Genomic DNA, 18,310 nt, shown 5'->3' on the forward strand with positions numbered 1-18,310 from the left:
AACATCTGGCAAGTTTCTTTACTGGAGGAACCATTTTTCACTGAGGACAGTGGCAGGGGAAGGCCCTGGAACATGTAGGACGCGGTCCTCCAAGGACTGATGCATGCGGCCGAGTCTGTTCGCTGGTCCTTTCCCTGCTTCCTAGTACTATGGAGTGGCAAGACAAGCTTTCCCTTTCTGCTCTCTCGGGGGATGGCTTCTCAGCTTCTTGCTGGCACCACCCTGGAGGGAGCAGACATCCTTGGCCCACTAGTGTCGAGGAGACTTGGTCAAGTGAGAGAGGTAGTGGGGGTGAGCACCGGGCTGGGGGTCAGGGACTCTTACTCTGGACTATCTGAGGCACCACACAGCTGTATACTTTGACCCAGTCACTTAACATCTCTGGGTTCATTCATCTGCTGGAGAATCAAGGGGTTAGTTTTAAAACACCTTTCAGGGAGGCGGAGGTGAGAGGATCATTGTATGTAAATTTGAAGCCAGACTGGCCTACCAATGCAGCCAGTTCCAAGCCAGTCAATGACCTAACCTCTTGAGAACCCTTTCATTTCTCTTTTTCTGTCTGAATACTGTCCCTCCATTGTCATCTCCTTCCTACTAATAAGACACATTTGTTTTGTTGTTGTTTTATTTTTACATTTATTTGTGTGGATGTGTGTGCATGTGTGTGCGTGTGTGTGCATGTACACAATGCAACAGTGTGCTTGCAGAGGTCAGAGGACACCTTATGGGAGTTGGTGCTCACCTTCCACCATGTGGATCCCAGAGATCAAACAGACTTAGGTGGCAGGCTTGGCAGCAAGCACCCTTTACCTGCTGAGCATCTCACTGGCCCCATCATTTATTTCTTTTCCCAATGCTTGGGAGAAATATGGATGGGGAGACATCATGTTTCTGGGTACCTCTTTCCCACAGTTCTTGACAACCTTCCTATTGCCTATGGCCCTAAAACCTTCTCTTGGGTTGTAGTACATTTAAACTGCTCCCTGGTCACCCACCCTGTTGCGTCTGGAACTCAGCTAGTGAACTCAGCAGAGAATGTTTCTTGTCCTGGTTTTCTGCTGGGAGCTCATTTTTGAACTTCCCGTAAGATTCCCTCGACTTCTGTGACACTCCCCATGACTCCCATGTGACAGCTCTCCGTAGTGGCCGTGGGTTTCCACATCTTCCGAACTCTGGAAGTAAACCGACTGATGGGAAAGCTCCTGCAGCAGCCAGACACTTATGCCGACTTCGAGTTCCTGGCCTTCTGGCAGACACAGTACAACAATATGAACGCTGTCAACCTTTTCTTTGCCTGGATCAAGGTACCTAGGACTTGCCTCCCGCCTCTGCCCCAAGGTTCTTTCTCACTTATCTTCCTCCACATGGGTCTCGTTTTTCTTGTCTGATTTGGTACCTCCTGGGGCCTCCAGCGGTCCCTGGAGTGGTCCATGCTTCTCACCTTCTCTCTCTCACTTGTTTCACCATGACCCTTGCAGATATTCAAGTACATCAGCTTCAACAAAACCATGACCCAGCTCTCAACCACACTGGCTCGCTGTGCCAAGGACATCCTGGGCTTTGCTGTCATGTTCTTCATCGTCTTCTTCGCCTATGCCCAGCTTGGCTACCTGATTTTTGGGACCCAAGTGGAGAACTTTAGCACTTTCGTCAAGTGCATGTGTGTGTGTGTCCTGCCCCCACCCTTGGGCCCCTCACTCTCCAGCACCCAGGGTGTGTGCAGCCTTGGGAAAGGGGCAAGTAAGGGAGTGTCAATGCTTAAAGTATCTGGGAGTGTCTTACAGTTGAGGTTAGTGCTCAAGTAACTTACAGTCCACCTGTTTTTATTATAGTGCATTTATTACATTAGTCACAGCAAGGGTCTGTTTGTGATTAAGAAAGCAGGATGGGGTATGAATTGGGGCAAATGTTTGGCTCGGCTCTGGGTGAAGCCCAGATCTCATCTCTCAGATTCACCCAGTTCCGGATAATCCTTGGGGATTTTGACTACAAAGCCATCGACAATGCCAACCGAGTCCTGGGCCCTGTGTACTTCGTCACCTATGTCTTCTTCGTCTTCTTCGTGCTCCTGGTAGGGTCCCTCTGAGGGCTGGTGACCTAGAGGGCCTTCTGGGTGGGCTTTTGACCCCACATGCCTCCCACTTAGGATTAGGACAGCTTTCTCACAGCATGGGGGAAGTGTGTGGAGGTGGGGTTCTTTTGGATTTTCTGAGTGCTGGTTCTGTAATGATAACAGATGGCCAGGTGGAGTGTGGGACATAAAGGAAGCTATGCATTCTCCCAGGAAAATCAACTCCTCATCTTCCAAGGAAAGAAAGGGAAAGGGGAAATACCTCATGAGGCGCAGCAGAGATCTCTGGAAGTCTCTGTACCTGTTCTCGCAGAGGCCCCTTCCTTTGGGGCATTCACAAGGGTTTCTACCGCCAGTGTTTCCCTTTTCTTGCCAACTGGGAAACTATCTGAGATTTATTTATTTTAGTTTACATGTATGTACACATATACATATGCAGCACGTGTGTACTTGATGCCTGGGAGGAGCTGGACCCCCAGATCTGGAGTTACAAATGGTTGTGAGCTAGGGCAGGGGTTCTGGGAACCGAACTCTGGTCATCTGCAAAAGCAACAAGCGCTCTAAGTACCAAGAATGTCTCCAAGCCGCTGAGTGTGAGTTTTATTGGTATAAACAGAAAGTATCCTTATTGGATTAACTGATGGAGCCACAGGTGTGGAATTGGGGTCACCAGTAAAGAAGAGAGCGCATTTGTACTTTGCCATTGAAAGTAACGACTTCTGTGGCTGCTGAGCTCTTGTGTAGGAGGTCCATGGCATATGTTGGGATATACTGATGTTTAGAAAGGTCACTGCAGCATCTGAATGAGGAACCTCGGGTCAATGAGGGAACATCTTCTGTTGGTAACAGAACTGTGCCAAAGGCGGACTTTCAGGCTCTCGAGAGGCGGTATGGGTGGGCTGCTGTGCTGAGACTGAGAACATGGGTCTTTTTAAAGCGTGTGAGCAAGAAAGCTCAGTGCTTTTAGTGGGGCTGAAGGTGAAAACCTGCACCACAAGCAGGGCGTGGTGGCACACGCCTCTAATCCCAGCAGGGGAGGTAGCAGGTAGATCTCTGTGAGTTCAAGGCCATATTGGTCTAAACAGCAAGTTCTAGGATAGCCAGGGCTTCAAAAAACCTATGTCCCTACTTTTTGCTTTAGAATATGTTCCTGGCCATCATCAATGACACATACTCGGAGGTCAAGGAGGAGCTGGCTGGCCAGAAGGATGAGTTACAGCTTTCTGACCTCTTGAAACAGGTGACCACTCAGGGTCTTTGAGCAGCGTGTCCCCCTCTGGGTTTGGCTCTGGGACACTGTGCCGTGGTAGCGTGTTCTTGCCTGATGCAGGCAGGCATCTGTGCTCTTGAGTGCCTTTGACTTGTTCCTGGGGGCCTGGGAGCTTTAGGTGGGGGCGGGGCAGATGGCCATAAGGACCCAGCGGGGAACTCTGCCTGCTCTCTTTCCCTTCCAGAGCTACAAGAAGGCCCTGCTAAGGCTGCACCTGAGAAAGGAACGGGTTTCGGATGTGCAGAAAGTTCTGGAGGGTGGGGAATCGGTGATCCAGCTGGAAGATTTCACCAACACCTTGAGGGAGTGAGCGACTGGAGATTCTTTGAAATTAGTCTAATTTGTGACCCTCAACTATACGTGCTTTGCTAATAACCCCAGTCTGTGTGGTCTTTATTGTGACCTTGCTTTACAGATATTCTGTACCTTACTGAACATCTCATATACCTAATTTAACAGTATAACAATCTTCTTATTATATATGCCCCACCCCAAATATTGGGCAAATATATTGCCAGGACCATCTGTGCCTCAGGCTTGAGTAGGCAATGGCGTAATTAATGAGACGCCGGGGAGCTCAAAGGCAGGCAAGCAAATATACCAAGACAGACCAAGTCCAAGAACAGCAGGGACTTGAAGAGAGGGAGGCACAGAACAAAAAGACTTATCAAAAGCTTTTGAGATTTAAGGAAGGCTTCCAGGAAGAGGTGATGATGGAAAAGGGTTTTAAAGAATGCCTAACTTACACACTGGGCAAGCAGAGGAAGGTCATTGTGATTGATAGCCCAGCATTGCTAAGATATCAAATGAATGGAGTTGTAGGAGGAATTGAGGCCATAGCCAAGGGCCACGCTGGGAAAGACCTTGAATGTCACCGCTGAATCTGAGGGGTAGAGTGCTTGGGGGAGGGGCAGACTTTAAAACCAGAAATTGGTGCTCTCAGATGAGCATTTTCTAATACATTTTAATATTTTTTAGTTTGGTCTCACTTTAGTACCCTGGTTCACCGTGAACTTGATCTGATTCTTCCTCTAGCCTCAGCCTCCTGAGTACTAAGACTTATAGACATCTTTCACCAAGCTCAAGTATTAAACTTGATAATTAATAATTAAGCATTTAAAATGTTAATTATTCTCTTTATGGAGGATGGGTTTCAGGAGTAGGGAGTGAAAGGGAAGCTAGAGCTGTGGAGGTGGCAGCAGGTTATCCAGGGACACAGAAATCTAATGCTCTCTGCATGAGATGCTGGAGGTCTAACCTAGCCAGCAAAAGTCACGGCATGAAGAAGAAATAAAAGAACTTGTTAGAGGTAGAATCACTAGACCCTGAAGATCCTAGTTTTCCTGTGTGATCCTCTTCTTGCCCAGAAAGCAAGACCCTGAGATCAAGATCCTTACAAGAGTCTAGTAAAAGGGCAGGGAGGCCATATTTGAGTGATCATGGTTACTTCTTTGCCTTGTTTTCCTTAGACTGGGGCATGCAGAGCATGAGATATCTGAGCTCAAGGCTGCCTTCACCAGGTTTGATCAGGATGGGAATCACACTCTGGATGAGAAGGAGCAGGCACAGATGCGACAAGGTCTGGAAGAGGAGAGGGTAAGCAGTGTAGACAGAAGTTTCTGTCCCACCCATTCCACAGCCAGTCAGTCCCAAAGAAACACACAGAGGCTTCTATTAATTATAAACTAGCTCTTACAACTTAAATTAACCCACAATTCTTATCTATGTTTAGCCACGTGGCTTGGTACCCTTTCTCAGCAAAGCATTCTCATCTTGCTTCCTCTGTGTCTGGCTGGTGACTGCGTCTGCCTTTCCTCTTCCCAGAATTCTCCTAGTCTGGTTGCCCTGCCTATAATTTCTTCCTGGCTACTAGCCAATCAGTGTTTTATTAAACCAATATGAGTGACAAATCTTTACAGTGTACAAGGGCACTACCTACAGTAAAGCAGAACTGGTTGGTGGGGAGAAGGACAAACACATCTCTCTCCCTTGTTCTCCCTCCCCAGCAATACCCAAACTAAACCCAAGTTGAATGACCTCCCAAAAATGAGCTGGAAAGAACTCTCTAGAACAGCAGTTTCCTAACTGCTGCATACGAACTATTCCAGAGAGTCTTTAAACACCCTCTCTCTCAGGCCACACATCCCAGACCACTTAGATCAGAAGCTCTGGGTAATGGGGCTGGAACATTAGAGCTTTCTAAAGTTTCCAAGGTGATTCCAGCACACAGCCAAGGTTCAGTCCCTAAAGTAATCCCTGATTATCCTCTAGGAGGACTTGTACTCTTGGAATTTTGAAATTGATCCTACTATATCTGCTCCATCCTTATTCAGGGTAGGTCAAAAATTAAAGGCAGTGCTGCCAGAGACAGGGAGGGGCAGCCATGAGAAAGGGAGCCGGGCTAGAATTGTGAGCCTGTTCACAACAGAGCACACGGATTAAAAACTTCCCAGATTCCAGACTGGAGAGATGGCTCAGCAGTTAAGAGCACTAACTGCTCTTCCTGAGGATCTGGGTTCAATCCCCAGCACCCACATGGCAACACATAACTGTCTGTAACTCCAGTTCCAGGGGATCTGACATCTTCACACCAATGCACATAAAATAAAATTAAATAAATTGTATGTTTAAAACGTTTTCCAGAATCATCTCGTCTCCTCTAACAACTATCTTTCCTCTCAGGTGGCCCTTAGTGCTGAGATTAAGAACCTAGGCCAGTCCATTGGATATAGCCTACCAGGTGAATCGGGCACAGAAGCTGCCAGAGGAGGACACTGGGTTTCTGAAGAAGAATTCAACATGTATGTGGAGGCAGGGACCCAGGGCTGAATGGCTGTGACATCTTGTCTTGAGACTCCATTTCTTCCCAATTCCCTTTCCTAGTCCAGGCGGAATTTTAGTTCCCCTGTGATTCTCCCTACAAGGTTGGGCCTTATTTCCATGTAGACAAGCTCCATTGTATTGTCTCTAATACAATACATATTTCTGCTTCCTTTGTGTCTCTCAAATACAGGCTCACAAAGAGAGTTCTGCAGCTGGAGAGTATTCTGGAAGGAATCGTGTCCCAGGTTGATGCTGTAGGCTCAAAGTTGAAGATGCTGGAGAGCAAAGGGGACCTGCTCCCTCCCCAGGAATGGTGAGATCCTTCAGCTGGGTCCTCTGCTCAGTTAGAGAGGACAGTCTAGAAAGACCTGGGGAGCAATGCTCACAATGGTCATAGATCAGTGGAAGTGGAGAGCAGGCCCGGAAATTGCTGAAGTCAGTCTATGGATTTCTTTGACCTTTTAGGCGCCTTTGTTTTAGTTTCTTTGAGATGTTATAATAAACTATCAAAGATTAGACTGCTTATAAACAACATTTTGGGAGGATGGGAAGAGTCTGAGATCTAGGTCCTAGCAGGTTAGGACCTGGTGAAAGCCTCCTTCTTACTTCATGGACCACTCAGTTCTTGATGTGTTCTCATATGGCGGCAGGAAAAAAGAGCACTCATCACCCACCAAAGGCCTCATTTCCTAGTACGGTCACACCGATAATTAGCATGTCAGCATAAGACTTTGGAGAGGCACAAACATTAGTCTCTAGCAATCTAGGTTTTCTATAGTTAGATTCAGAGAGAAATAAATTACTTCTTCAAATGAGCTGTTCCTTTTTCTTCCAACAGGAGGCGCTAGCTGTTTGGAAAAACCTGTAACCAGTTCTAGTTGTCACTCCAGCCCCCTTGGGAGTCCAGGGCAGGCAGGAGAATGGAAAAGGGATTCTAAAACATCAGACAGCAAGTTCCTCTCTCTATGCCTTCCCAGAAGCCGCTTCTCCTATGCCTCTCCCCTCACTCCACCCTGTTCTAGGGCAGCATGTCTCATGATAGCTGCTGTGGAGTTCTGCCCTGTAGCTGGCCTTTTGAGCCAATGTTTTTGTGTGTAACTGGGTAGCATGTTTAGGCTTGTCCTTTGGTGTTTCTATATGTAGTCACACAGCTCTGTAAAACCGCATTTCCTACCTGGCTTCTGACTTGCTGTGCATTTACTTCTGCTGTAGTTATTAGTATCAATAACAAACTAGAAAAAGGAAGAGATGACAATGACTCTCCTAAAGAACTCAGACAGCCACGGTCCAAAGGTAGAAGCCCAAGTGCAGGCAATGGATATGTCTTCCTACTTCACAGTACATCTAACTCTTCTCCTGCGTGTCTAGAGATCTGCCATTGGCATGCATGGGTGTGTGCAGGGGTCTTCTCTTCCCCCATAGAGTTTCCCTGTAAGAGAGAAAAGAAGTCCTGGGGAAAGTAGACTCTTGTGTGGTGAGATTCCAACAGAGGAGTTAAGAGTGACACCCCGAACCCACCCTCCGATTCTGATGCTCCACTGAATACCTGGAACCAAGAGGACTTCAAACCTGGAAACAGAAACAGAAACCAAAGGAAACCAGAGAGGATGTAACATCAGAATTCACTGATCTTTGGACTAACATGGTGGTCTCTGACTCGATTCATATGGACAATGTGGGGTTCCAATCAATAAAACTCTTTAGAAAACCAGATCTTTGCATTTGTTTCTGGAGTTGTAGAGAGAGGACAGAAAGATAGAAATGTAAGTTGTTCATGTGCATTCTCTGGAAGGTACTGGAGTGGGAGCCATGCCAATGTCAAGGAGCTTGGCTGTCCCAGGAGTCTTGAAGGAAGAAGTCTGGGCTCATAAGAATATGTAAAATGGAAAATACTGTGAGTGCTATAGAAAAGAGTGGAGATCGGGTCACCTAGGGAGAATGAGTCCTTAGGAGCTAGTCAGGCTAGGAAGGGTGGGGATGTGTGTGTGTGTGTGTGTGTGTGTGTAATCAGACATTTCCTGTCCCAGCCACCCTGTCCCAAATAACTGACTCGGAGGCTGAATATGAGTTATAAGTACTCGGCCGATAGTTCAGGCTTGTTACTAGCTAACTCTTACATTTAAATTAACCTACTTTTATTAATCTATGTATTGTTGCATGGCTCGTGGCTTACCTGTCTTCTAGCATGTCTTAATTTCTGGGTGGCTGCCTGGAATCTCCCTGACTCCGCCCTCCTTCTTTCCATCTTTCTCATTTTGACTTTCCCACCTAACTTCCTGCCCAGCTACCCACCCGTCAGCTTTTTATTAACCAATGAGAGTAATACATATTCATAGCACAGAAAAAGATTGTTCCATAGCATGTGTGTACATGTGCACAAGCACAAGTGGGTGGAGGATAACCAAGAATAAGAGAAGAAACTCTTACACCAAGATTTTGGATGCTCAGGAGCCTGCATCCTGAAAGTCTTACTTACCTCTTCTCCCTCTCCTGGGACCCCATTCCCCTGCACCTTCCTTGCACCTCAGTATATCTTCTTATTTAATCCCTTCACTTACACTTGTTTTCACATCCTGTTAATTATTCCATAAACCTAAGAGACCTGTGTAACCACTAAATACAATCAAGATACCAATGTGTCAACTGTGATGGACTCTTCCTTCAAGAAAGATGGTTTCAATTAAACAGCATTAGGGGCTAGCTTGCATTTTAAGAAGCACGACTCAGAGAGTTGATATTAATCCAAGGCTTGTGGGAAGAGGAAAGGAGAGAATATTTAGGATCAAGAAACCAGGCTGAGCTGGGTGGTGGTGGCACAAACCTTTAATCCCAGCACTCAGGAGGCAGAGGCAGGGGGATCTCTGTGAGATCAAGGCCAGCCTGGTCTACAAGAGCTAGTTCCAGGACAGGCTCCATATAGAGAAACCCTGTCTCGACTCCCTCCAATAATAAATAAAAAGAAGGAAAGAAAAAAAAAAGACACCAGGCTGAAAGCTAGTGGGAGACAACTTGCAAAAACACGGCTTCCCTGAGCTATTCTTTAGTGAGTAAAACTTGTCAGGGTGCTAGTGTGTTGGGAGGAGGCACCTATTTCCAATAACTTCATCTGAGAAGTTATGGATCCACTGTGGGGCCACCACCAAGACCGGCTGTGGCTGGTACAAGCCAAGTGACAAAACTAGGGTATGGTTGCAGAAATGAACGCATCTTTAACACCAGGTACGGTGAATCTCCGTAGCGGGTTGATTCACAATAGCCAACTTAGCTTCAGTTTCGCCTACAAGCTTGCACTTTGATAAAAAGGTAATTGAGGCGGGACTCGGGAGAGACTAGCACGGCGAGAAGGTCGCGAGCCCGGGGCGGGGCGGGGCACTCGCGGTGCGCACGCGCAGACGCTTCAGGACCGGAAGCAGCGTTGGGCTGGGCATGGCGGCGGCTGCGGACGGCGTCCCTGCTACGCGACGCGAGGAGCCGGCTAGAGGTACTACTCGGTGTGGCTGGAGTTGATGCAGCTAGTGGGAGGCTGGGTCCGGGTGCAGGAGCGGGTGCAACTGTCTGCCGCGCCAGGGCGCTGAGATGAAGGTCTGGCCCCTAAGCAAGGGAATGGAGTTGGCGTTTCAGGCGGGCGAGTACGAAGTGGGGGGCTTGAGATCGTGGCAGGTGGAGAACGAAGGCGCCTTGACTGCACGAGCACGGGTCGGGAGGGACGTAGGAAGAGGTCGCTTTGGCTGGGTTAGGTCTGGGTTGTGGATTCTTTACTCCAACATACTCCCACCCCACCCCCTGGGCCAGATGATGCTGCGGTGGAGACAGCTGAGGAAGCCAAGGAGCCGGCCGAAGCTGACATCAATGAGCTATGCCGAGACATGTTCTCCAAAATGGCCACATACTTGACTGGGGAACTGACAGGTGAGACGCCGCCCTGGCTGATCCCGATTGTGCTGTTGCGTTTGGCTCTGCAAAAACCTGAGAGGTGCTTTAGGAGCCTCGGTCTGGGGTTGGGTGGAAGGAAAAGAGCCCCGCCCCCGCCCCCACCCCACACCCTTTTTCCTAGAGAAGCTCAGGACCCACTTTAGAAACATAAATCACAGGCCTCTTCAAATGTAGTAACAAGAGCTAACAACAAAAGTTCCGCGCTATTAGTCAAGAAGTGCCTCCCTACGGGAGGTGTATTTTTTTTTGCATGAGTGTGAAGGAAGTGGAAAAAAAGGGGGAAATGCTTAGTAAAAGAGCTGGAATCCGCAAGCAATTTGATTAGACCAGACGGTTAGTCTGAAGATTTGGGGATCCATCCTTCGGATATAGTTAGACGTAGTTCGGTGTGCCTGCACCGTGTGTCTGCGTGTGAGGTAGAGTCAGAAAGTGGAGTCTGCACTGTCATAAGAACTTACATTGTTTCACTTCTCTAGAATTTTTATTTTAAATTACACATACTTTGTGTTTGTGCATATATACATACTCAAAAGTCATGGGATAGCTTTTGAGGGCTGGTTCTCTTCTACCATAGGTCGGAGTACCACACTCAGGTCTGCAGACTTGTAGCAAGTGCCTTGCCAGCTGAGCCATCTCACATGCCCCGCCCCCAGACATTGTCTGGGATCTCAATTTGTGAATCTATGAAAAAAGGCTTAATAGAGAAGTTGGGGGGGGTTGTAGGCCACCAATATGTCAACCTGATTATTCATTTATTTTTGAACAAGAGAAACCGTAACAAAATTCAGATTTGTGTGGTCTCTCTGGAAGTTCTGAAGATGTGGCAATAGTAACTTACCTTTCTTTCTTTTTTTTTCTTTTCTTTTTCTTGTTTTAAAGCCTGTATGATTTGGTTTGTTCTGATTCCTCTCCTTCAGTAGGACTGAGTGTCCTTTGCTGTTTAGCTCTGTTCTCTTACTGTTGGTTTTCATTTGTTGCAGTTTAGACATGGTTTTCTGGGCTGAGAGGGAGCATACTCGTCTGTGGACGTGAATGACTTCCTTGTGTTTATTAGATGAACTTTTGCATTCCTTACTCACATTCTTTTGCTGGCTTCCAAGTGTGTGGCCCTTGTTTTAGGGAGATTATTATTTGATAGCAGTGGGAGCCAATGTGGAGGAGAACAGGAACAGGGGAGCAGTTGCTCGGAAGGGGGTGGGAGTCTGAGGCAAAGTGAAGAGAAGGAGTGAAAGGGAGAGTACGGGTGTGACGCCCCCGGATTTGTCGAGGTGGGTGTCGTGAGGTTGTCAGTGTGGGTAGGACTGTCAACCAAAGTAGGAAGCTGAAAGGAGAACAGTGTGTATGTGGGAAACAGTTTCAGTTTTGACTTGCCTGTTTGTAGCTGTTTCTGAGCCTCTCGGGTAGGGTTTCAGAAGGCACTCAGGTGCCTTGTGCATCTGAGTCCAGAGCTCCGAGACTGATCTTTGCAGGGGAGGCACTGTGTGTGGAGGTGGAGGCTGTGCAGAACCTACAAGTGACCTCTTTAGGGCCTAGACTGACATCTCAGGAGATGGAGCAGTTCATTGTGAATTGCTAGGGATTGAACCCAGGGCTTTGCATATACAAAGCCTTGCTTTGTCCAGTGAACAACATTTGCAACCCCAAATAATTTTGTAGATAATTACTTTGAAGTTTCCAAGTGATTATAAAACTAAGTCAAGCCAGTGTTATTTCTCCACTATTGTCATTCTGACTTGTACAAATGCTTTTTGAAAAGAAAAATTTTAATTTATTAATTTGTGTGTATGTGTGTATGTGCGTGTGTGCATGCACACAAGCACAGGTGCACACATATGTATGTGTATGTAACCATGTTCCATGGTTCATGTGTGGAGGTTGGAGGACAGCTTTCGGGAGTCAGTCGTCTCCTTTCACCATCTGGGTTCCAGGGATTGATTGTTTCGCAAGCACGAGGACCTCAAGTCTGGGGAGGTAGACGTAGGAGGGTTCCTAAAACTCACTGGCCAGTCTAGCTAAATTTGGTAAGCTCCAGTTTCAGTGAGAAACCTTGTATGGAAGAAATAAGGTGGATAGTAATTGAGAAAGACTCATTGACTGCTAGCCTGCACATACCTATGTATACACACACACTAGTTGATACCATATATATATGTGTGTATATATATATATATACACATAGAAAGTTTATATTTCTAGTTCATCTGTATATACTATGTCAAAATCCTCTAGATTATTTATATGTGTAATATATATATATATATATTTTTTTTTTTTTTTTGAGATAGTGTTTCCCTTTATAGAACTGTCCTACAACTCACTCAGAGATCCGTCTGCCTCTGCATCGCAAGTGCTGGGATTAGAGGTGTGCACCACTACCATCTGACTTATATTTTTTATATTATATAAGTACCAAGACTATTTCACTTCTTTTTGCTTTGACACAAGTTTACCATTTCTTTTCTAACTGTGACACAAACTCTTCTAGACCTTGCTGAGTTTCGTTTGTTGGTTGGTGCCTCAGTTTCTACTCAGAGATACAGGGTTTAAGCTAAGTATAAATGTCACAGATTGAAAGTGACCTGGGGTGGACAGGGCTGGAGAGATGGCTCAGCAGTTAAGAGCATTGGCTGCTCTTCTAGAGGACCCAGGTTCCATTGCCAGCACCCACATGGCAGCTCACAACTGTCTGAAATCAACTGCAGGAGATCTGACTCTCTCACAAAGACTTGCAGGTCAAACACCAGTGTACATAAAAGTTAAAAAAAAATTAAAAAAGGAAAATATGTTAAAAAAAAGTAACCTGAGGGTTCTCCCTTGAACTTCTGTGTTCCCTCCCTGAACTCTTTTGACCTAAAATTCTGTATTCCAGTAATTTGAGACAAATCCTAAAGGCATTCCATTCTCTGTGCATTTTAAAGCCACCAGCGAAGACTATAAACTCCTGGAAAATATGAATAAGCTCACAAGCTTAAAGTACCTTGAAATGAAAGATATTGCTATAAACATCAGCAGGAACCTCAAGGACTTAAACCAGAAATGTGAGTACCGCTCTCCGTCCCTCTAGTAAGTGCTGCTTGTACTCAGTGCTCGGGAACAGGGTATCCCTGCTTCCCGGGAACTCGTGTTCCTGAATACACTACCGACCAAGGGGTCTTCTTCCATTCTGAAGATGAGTGTGCTTCGGTGGGATGCCTATTTCTGTCTCTAAACCTTGCTTTTAGACAGTATATTCCTAGAAGAAGAGTAGACAAAGGAGAGTCTAGTGAATTGATTTTACAATGAAATCCCCAAAGAACTACTTTATAAGCAGAAACTCTATGAATTGAAAATGTTCATTTAGCATGGTCTGACTTATTTTTTCCACTGAAAAACGCCCATTGTCACTAGGGCATCCTTAGTATGGGCATGGCCAAGACGCTAACTCATCAGCAGAAACGTTTCCAGGGAAGGGAAATCTGAAAAGAGAATGACTTACTTACTTTGGCTGGGTCACCAATGTACCCAGGAAGCCAGCTATGTCTTCACAGAGCATCTGCCCTGCCAGTGACACTAATGACAGCCCCCTGATCCTTGTTGGGCACAGCAGGAGAAACTTTAGCTGTCTTATTCTCTACTCTTTCTCTGCTTGCTGACGCTATACGGACATTCTGTTTGTTTTTCAAGATGCTGGACTCCAGCCGTATCTGGAGCAGATCAATGTGATTGAGGAGCAGGTGGCGGCTCTCGAGCAGGCAGCCTACAAGTTGGACGCTTATTCAAAGAAACTGGGTAACTATTTTTACTTCTGTTTTGATCATTTAAGGTTTGTAAGTGCTTGGCCTGAGCACCATGTGCATGAGGTAACTGTGGAGGTCAGGAGAGGGCATCTGGTCCCTGGGAGGGCAGTTTCCAAAGTTTAGTAAGGCTTCCAATAGGGCAAGTGCCAATAGATCTTGCTTCATTCTGTCTGAGCTATCCAAGCATGTGCTGTTGACAGAGTTAGGACCTAGTGACTGTGGTTTGGGCTTTCAGTCTGGGTGTATACATTTGATTATTCCAAGTTATGCAGGTCCATGATCTCTGTATTCGAGCAGATGATGAGATTGAAGCTGCTACCTCCTTAAGAGTAGATCTGAACTTGTTTGAAAACCTAACTAGTAGGTGTCTTTGTGAGAGCTAGTGTTGAAAGATATAACTCCTCTTCTTCCCCAAATAGAAGCCAAGTACAAGAAGTTGGAGAAGCGATGAGAAGTGTGCTCGTGTGAGTCAGGTGGTTATTTTTTAATATGGAAGAATGTTTTATGACCACTCAATCCTGAGGCTGGCGAATCATCACAGTTCCTCGGAAGAAATCTGCGCTGGTTAATCCCAAAGCCTTGTGATGCTGGGTAAACTGGAGGGCTGTGGCTGCTCTGAGTCTCCGCCGAGGCGGCACCTCACACACCCAGCCTCGGAACTGCTCCTCACCTTATACTTGAACGCTTCATCATCCCTACAGGAGGGAGGAGACTCTAGAGTCCAGGTGTACCCGGGCTTGCCAGCAGTCAAGTGAGAGTACTTGCCTGGTAGTGGTCAGCTAGCACATAATTTTCTACATGGCTGGGGGTTTTGTTTTGTCTTCTATTGATGATGCTAATGTATTGTTAACAAGATTCTAAATTAAAAAGGAAAACAAAACAAATGTGTGTTTTGTAATTTATTACACTTTGTGTGGCAGTAATTTGCTTTTTCCATAATACTGCCAATAACAGAAACTCCTAAACTAATTCCAAGGCCATCTTAAGGACCGAGCAGAAGGAGTGAGGAGTGTTTTCACAACTCAGTGTAGGAGAGCTTTCCTTAGCCCACTCCCACCCCCATTAGGGATCGAAGCTAGACCTTGAATATGCCCACTTGAGTGCTCAGCCAGGAGCCATTTCCCCAGCCCTTTTACTTTTTATTTTAAGGCTGGGTCTCTTCTAAGGTAGTGGGTCTCAACTTGTGGGTCACTGGCCCCCTCTGGGGTCACATATCAGATATTCTGCATATCAAATATTTACATTACAATTCATAATAGTAGCAAAATTACAGTTATGAAGTAGCAATGAAATAATTGTGTGGTTGGGGTCACCACACATGAGGAATCGTAATAAAGTGTCACAGCACTGGGAAGGCTAAGAACCCCTACTTTGAGGTATCCAATAGGTTTTAAATTTTTGACCCTCCTGCTTCAGTCTCCCCAGAAGCTGAGCTCGTTGTTCTGTACCACAGGCTCAGTTTTTACTTGATTCAGATGTGTGGGTAAGATGACACTCTTGACATCACATTTTGGAAATGTGATAGACACGATGTGTATGTGTTCCTGTGGTGGTTTGAATAGGAACGGCCCCCATAGACTCATGTGTTTGAATGCTTGGCCCATAGGGAGTAGCACTATTATTAGGAGGTGTGGCCTTGGAGGAAGTATGTCTCTATGGGGATATATCACTATTAATAAAAACCCAGAGACAGATATTGAGGTTCAACTTGAAGGTCAGAAAAGCAAACCAGCCAGCTACTGGCTCTTACCTCTACCGCAGTCTGAAATGGCCATCCTGCCTCCAAGAATCTTCAAAATGAGACCGTGTCTGCGAGCTGTCTGCCCTCCATCATGTATTCCTCTCTAGGGCTGGGATTAAAGGTGTGCGTGCACCACTACCACAGTTTCTATAGCAAACTAGTGTGGCTACTGGGATTAAAGGTGTTTGTCACCACTGCCTGGTCTGTAAGGTTGTTTTACTCTCTGATATTTAGACAAACTTTACTCTTAATTAAAATACAAATGAAATATCACTACAGTAGGGGTGGGCTTTGAGGTCTTATATTCTCAGGCTATGCCCAGTACGGGCCACAGTCTCCATCTGCCGCCTGTGTATCCAGATGTAGAGCTCTCAGCTCCTCCAGCACTGTGTCTGGAGAAGCACCATGTGTGCAACCATGGTTCCTGCCATGACATTAATGAACTCAACCTCTGAAACTGTAAACCAGCCCCAGGTAATTGTTTTCCTTTGTAAGAGTTGCTGTGGTCATGTGTCTCTTCACAGCAATAGGAACCCTAACTAAGGCAGTGTCTATGTGTTAAATGGGGAGGGTAGGAAGTAGCATTCATATAGTAAAGTGTTTTGTGACATATTTCCTACTTGTGCCTGTTGTGGGACGGGAATTTGGGGGGACTCAATTGCCTAAAGATATCAGAAGATAGTGGTTAATAAAGAAACAGTTTGATAGGGAAGAAATGTAGTCTTATCTATGGTAGCATGCTATTAACTAGCAAGGTGCCCGATGTTCTCAGTGTCATTCCCAAGTGTGGTAGTTTGAATAAGAATGGCTCCCAGAGGCTCATATATTTGAATGTTTAGTCATTAGGGAGTGGTCTGATTGAAAGGATTAGAAGGGCTATGGGATGTGGCCTTGGAGGAAGTGTGTCACTAGAGGTAGGCTTAAGGTTTCAAAATCCCAGGGCAAGCCCAGTGTCTTTCTCTGCCTGCGGATCAATATCTAGTTGTCAACTACTTCTTCAGCACATGTCTGCCATGCCTGCTGCCATGCTTCCCGCCATGATGATAATGGACTAAACCTCTAAAACTGTAAGCAAACCCCAACTAAATGCTTTCTTTTATAGTTGTCCTTGCCATGGTGTCTCTTCACAGCAGCAATAGAACAGTGACTAAGACCCTAAGAGAGATTATTTCTCTTCCCACCTCTCCTGACTGCTCTAGACCATCATCATTTATCCTTACTTCTTTTTTTAAAATTGTTTTTATTAAGCTATATATTGTTGAAATAGGAGCGGTGGGGCTGCGTCCCCAACACCCCAGACGCCTGCTAGCTTATGCCCCGAAATAACAACACACAAACTGTATTCATTTAAGCACTGCTTGGCCCATTTCTATCTAGCCTCTTCTAGGCTAATTCTCGCACCTGGACTAGCCCATTTCTAATAATGTGTGTAAGCACCCCAAGGTGCGCTTACCGGGAAGATTCTAGCCTACATCCATCCTGGGTTGGAGCTGCCTGGGAGAGCGGAGCCTGGCGTCTCTGCTCCTGAGAGCAGAGCTGTCGGCTCTCTCCAGGAGCAGAGCAGAGTCTGAGCTCACTTCCTCTTCCTCCCAGCATCCTATTCTGTTTACTCCTCCCACCTATGTTTTAACCTATCAGGGCCAAGGAGTTCCTTTATTGCTTAACCAATGAAATCAACAGATTGATATATGACACTCCCACATCAATTAACAGATTGATATATGACACTCCCACATCAATATATTTTTCTCCGCTCTCCTCCCTTCTTCTCCCCTCCCCTTCTACCATCTCTCATGGTCCCCATGCTCCCAATTTACACAGGAGATCTTATCTTTTTCTACTTCCCATGTAGATTAGATCCATGTATGTCTCTAGTAGGGTCCTCATTGTTGTCTAGGTTCTCTGGGATTGTGAATTGTAGGCTGGTTTACCTTTGCTTTATGTCTAAAAGCCACTTATGAGTGAGTACATATTATAAACTATGCCTTTTTTTTCTGAGACAGGGTTTCTCTGTATAACAGTCTTAGCTGTTCTGGAACTAGCTCTTGTAACCAGGTTGGCCTCAAACTCACAGAGATCCACCTGCCTCTGCCTCCTGAGTGCTGGGATTAAAAGTGCGCATCACCACTGCCCTATCCTTCCTTCTCTGATCTATAATGGGCCCTTTTATTTAAGAAAAGATGGATGTGGATGTATGTTTTGTCTGCATGTATGTATGTGTATCACATGTATGTCTGGTGCCTTTGGAGATCAGAGGAGCGTGCTGAATCCCCTGGAAGTGGAGTTATCAATGGCAATGAACCAACATGTGAGTGCTGGGAATGGAACCCAGATCCTCTGCAAAAGCAAAAGTGCTCTTAACCATAGAGCCAATCTCTCCAGCCCCCAAAACTAGAAAACTAATTTTTTTTTTTTTTTTTTTTGAGACAGGATTTCTCTGTGTAACATTCCTAGCTATCCTGGAACTTGGAACTAGCAGTTGTAGACCAGGCTGGCCTCGAATTCACAGAGATCTGTCTACCTCTGCCTCCCAAGTGCTGGATTAATGGTGTGCACCACCACCATCCACTAGAATTTTTTTAAAAAATATTTATTTATTTATTATGTATACAATATTCTTTCTGTGTGTATGCCTGAAGGCCAGAAGAGGGCACCAGACCTCATTACAGATGGTTGTGAGCCACCATGTGGTTGCT

General features: G+C 45.9%; 2 protein-coding genes across 3 annotated transcripts in view; both read left to right on the forward strand.

Annotated features, from left to right (window-relative positions):
- Pkd2l1 (polycystin 2 like 1, transient receptor potential cation channel) overlaps nt 1–7,838 on the forward strand; it is a 45,523-nt gene extending 37,685 nt beyond the window's left edge. For both annotated transcript variants that reach the window (XM_050144254.1, XM_050144264.1), the window contains 9 exons: nt 1,134–1,304; nt 1,479–1,660; nt 1,951–2,071; nt 3,213–3,311; nt 3,526–3,647; nt 4,811–4,937; nt 6,024–6,142; nt 6,355–6,477; nt 7,003–7,838. In XM_050144254.1, coding sequence (XP_050000211.1) covers nt 1,134–1,304; nt 1,479–1,660; nt 1,951–2,071; nt 3,213–3,311; nt 3,526–3,647; nt 4,811–4,937; nt 6,024–6,142; nt 6,355–6,477; nt 7,003–7,012 — 1,074 coding nt within the window. In that variant the 3' untranslated portion in view covers nt 7,013–7,838. The remainder of the gene's footprint in view (nt 1–1,133; nt 1,305–1,478; nt 1,661–1,950; nt 2,072–3,212; nt 3,312–3,525; nt 3,648–4,810; nt 4,938–6,023; nt 6,143–6,354; nt 6,478–7,002) is intronic.
- A 1,719-nt stretch (nt 7,839–9,557) lies between these two features.
- Bloc1s2 (biogenesis of lysosomal organelles complex 1 subunit 2) lies at nt 9,558–14,757 on the forward strand. Its single transcript, XM_050149078.1, has 5 exons — nt 9,558–9,645; nt 9,957–10,073; nt 13,016–13,135; nt 13,761–13,865; nt 14,293–14,757. Exons 1-5 carry the CDS (start codon nt 9,591–9,593, stop codon nt 14,322–14,324), a joined length of 429 nt encoding a protein of 142 aa, XP_050005035.1. The 5' UTR covers nt 9,558–9,590; the 3' UTR covers nt 14,325–14,757.
- The last annotated feature ends 3,553 nt before the right edge of the window (nt 14,758–18,310 follow it).

Source organism: Alexandromys fortis, unplaced genomic scaffold (genome assembly GCF_014885135.2).
Source record: "Alexandromys fortis isolate MF-2015 unplaced genomic scaffold, M_Fortis_MF-2015_v1.1 scaffold_16, whole genome shotgun sequence".
NCBI lineage: Eukaryota > Metazoa > Chordata > Mammalia > Rodentia > Cricetidae > Alexandromys > Alexandromys fortis.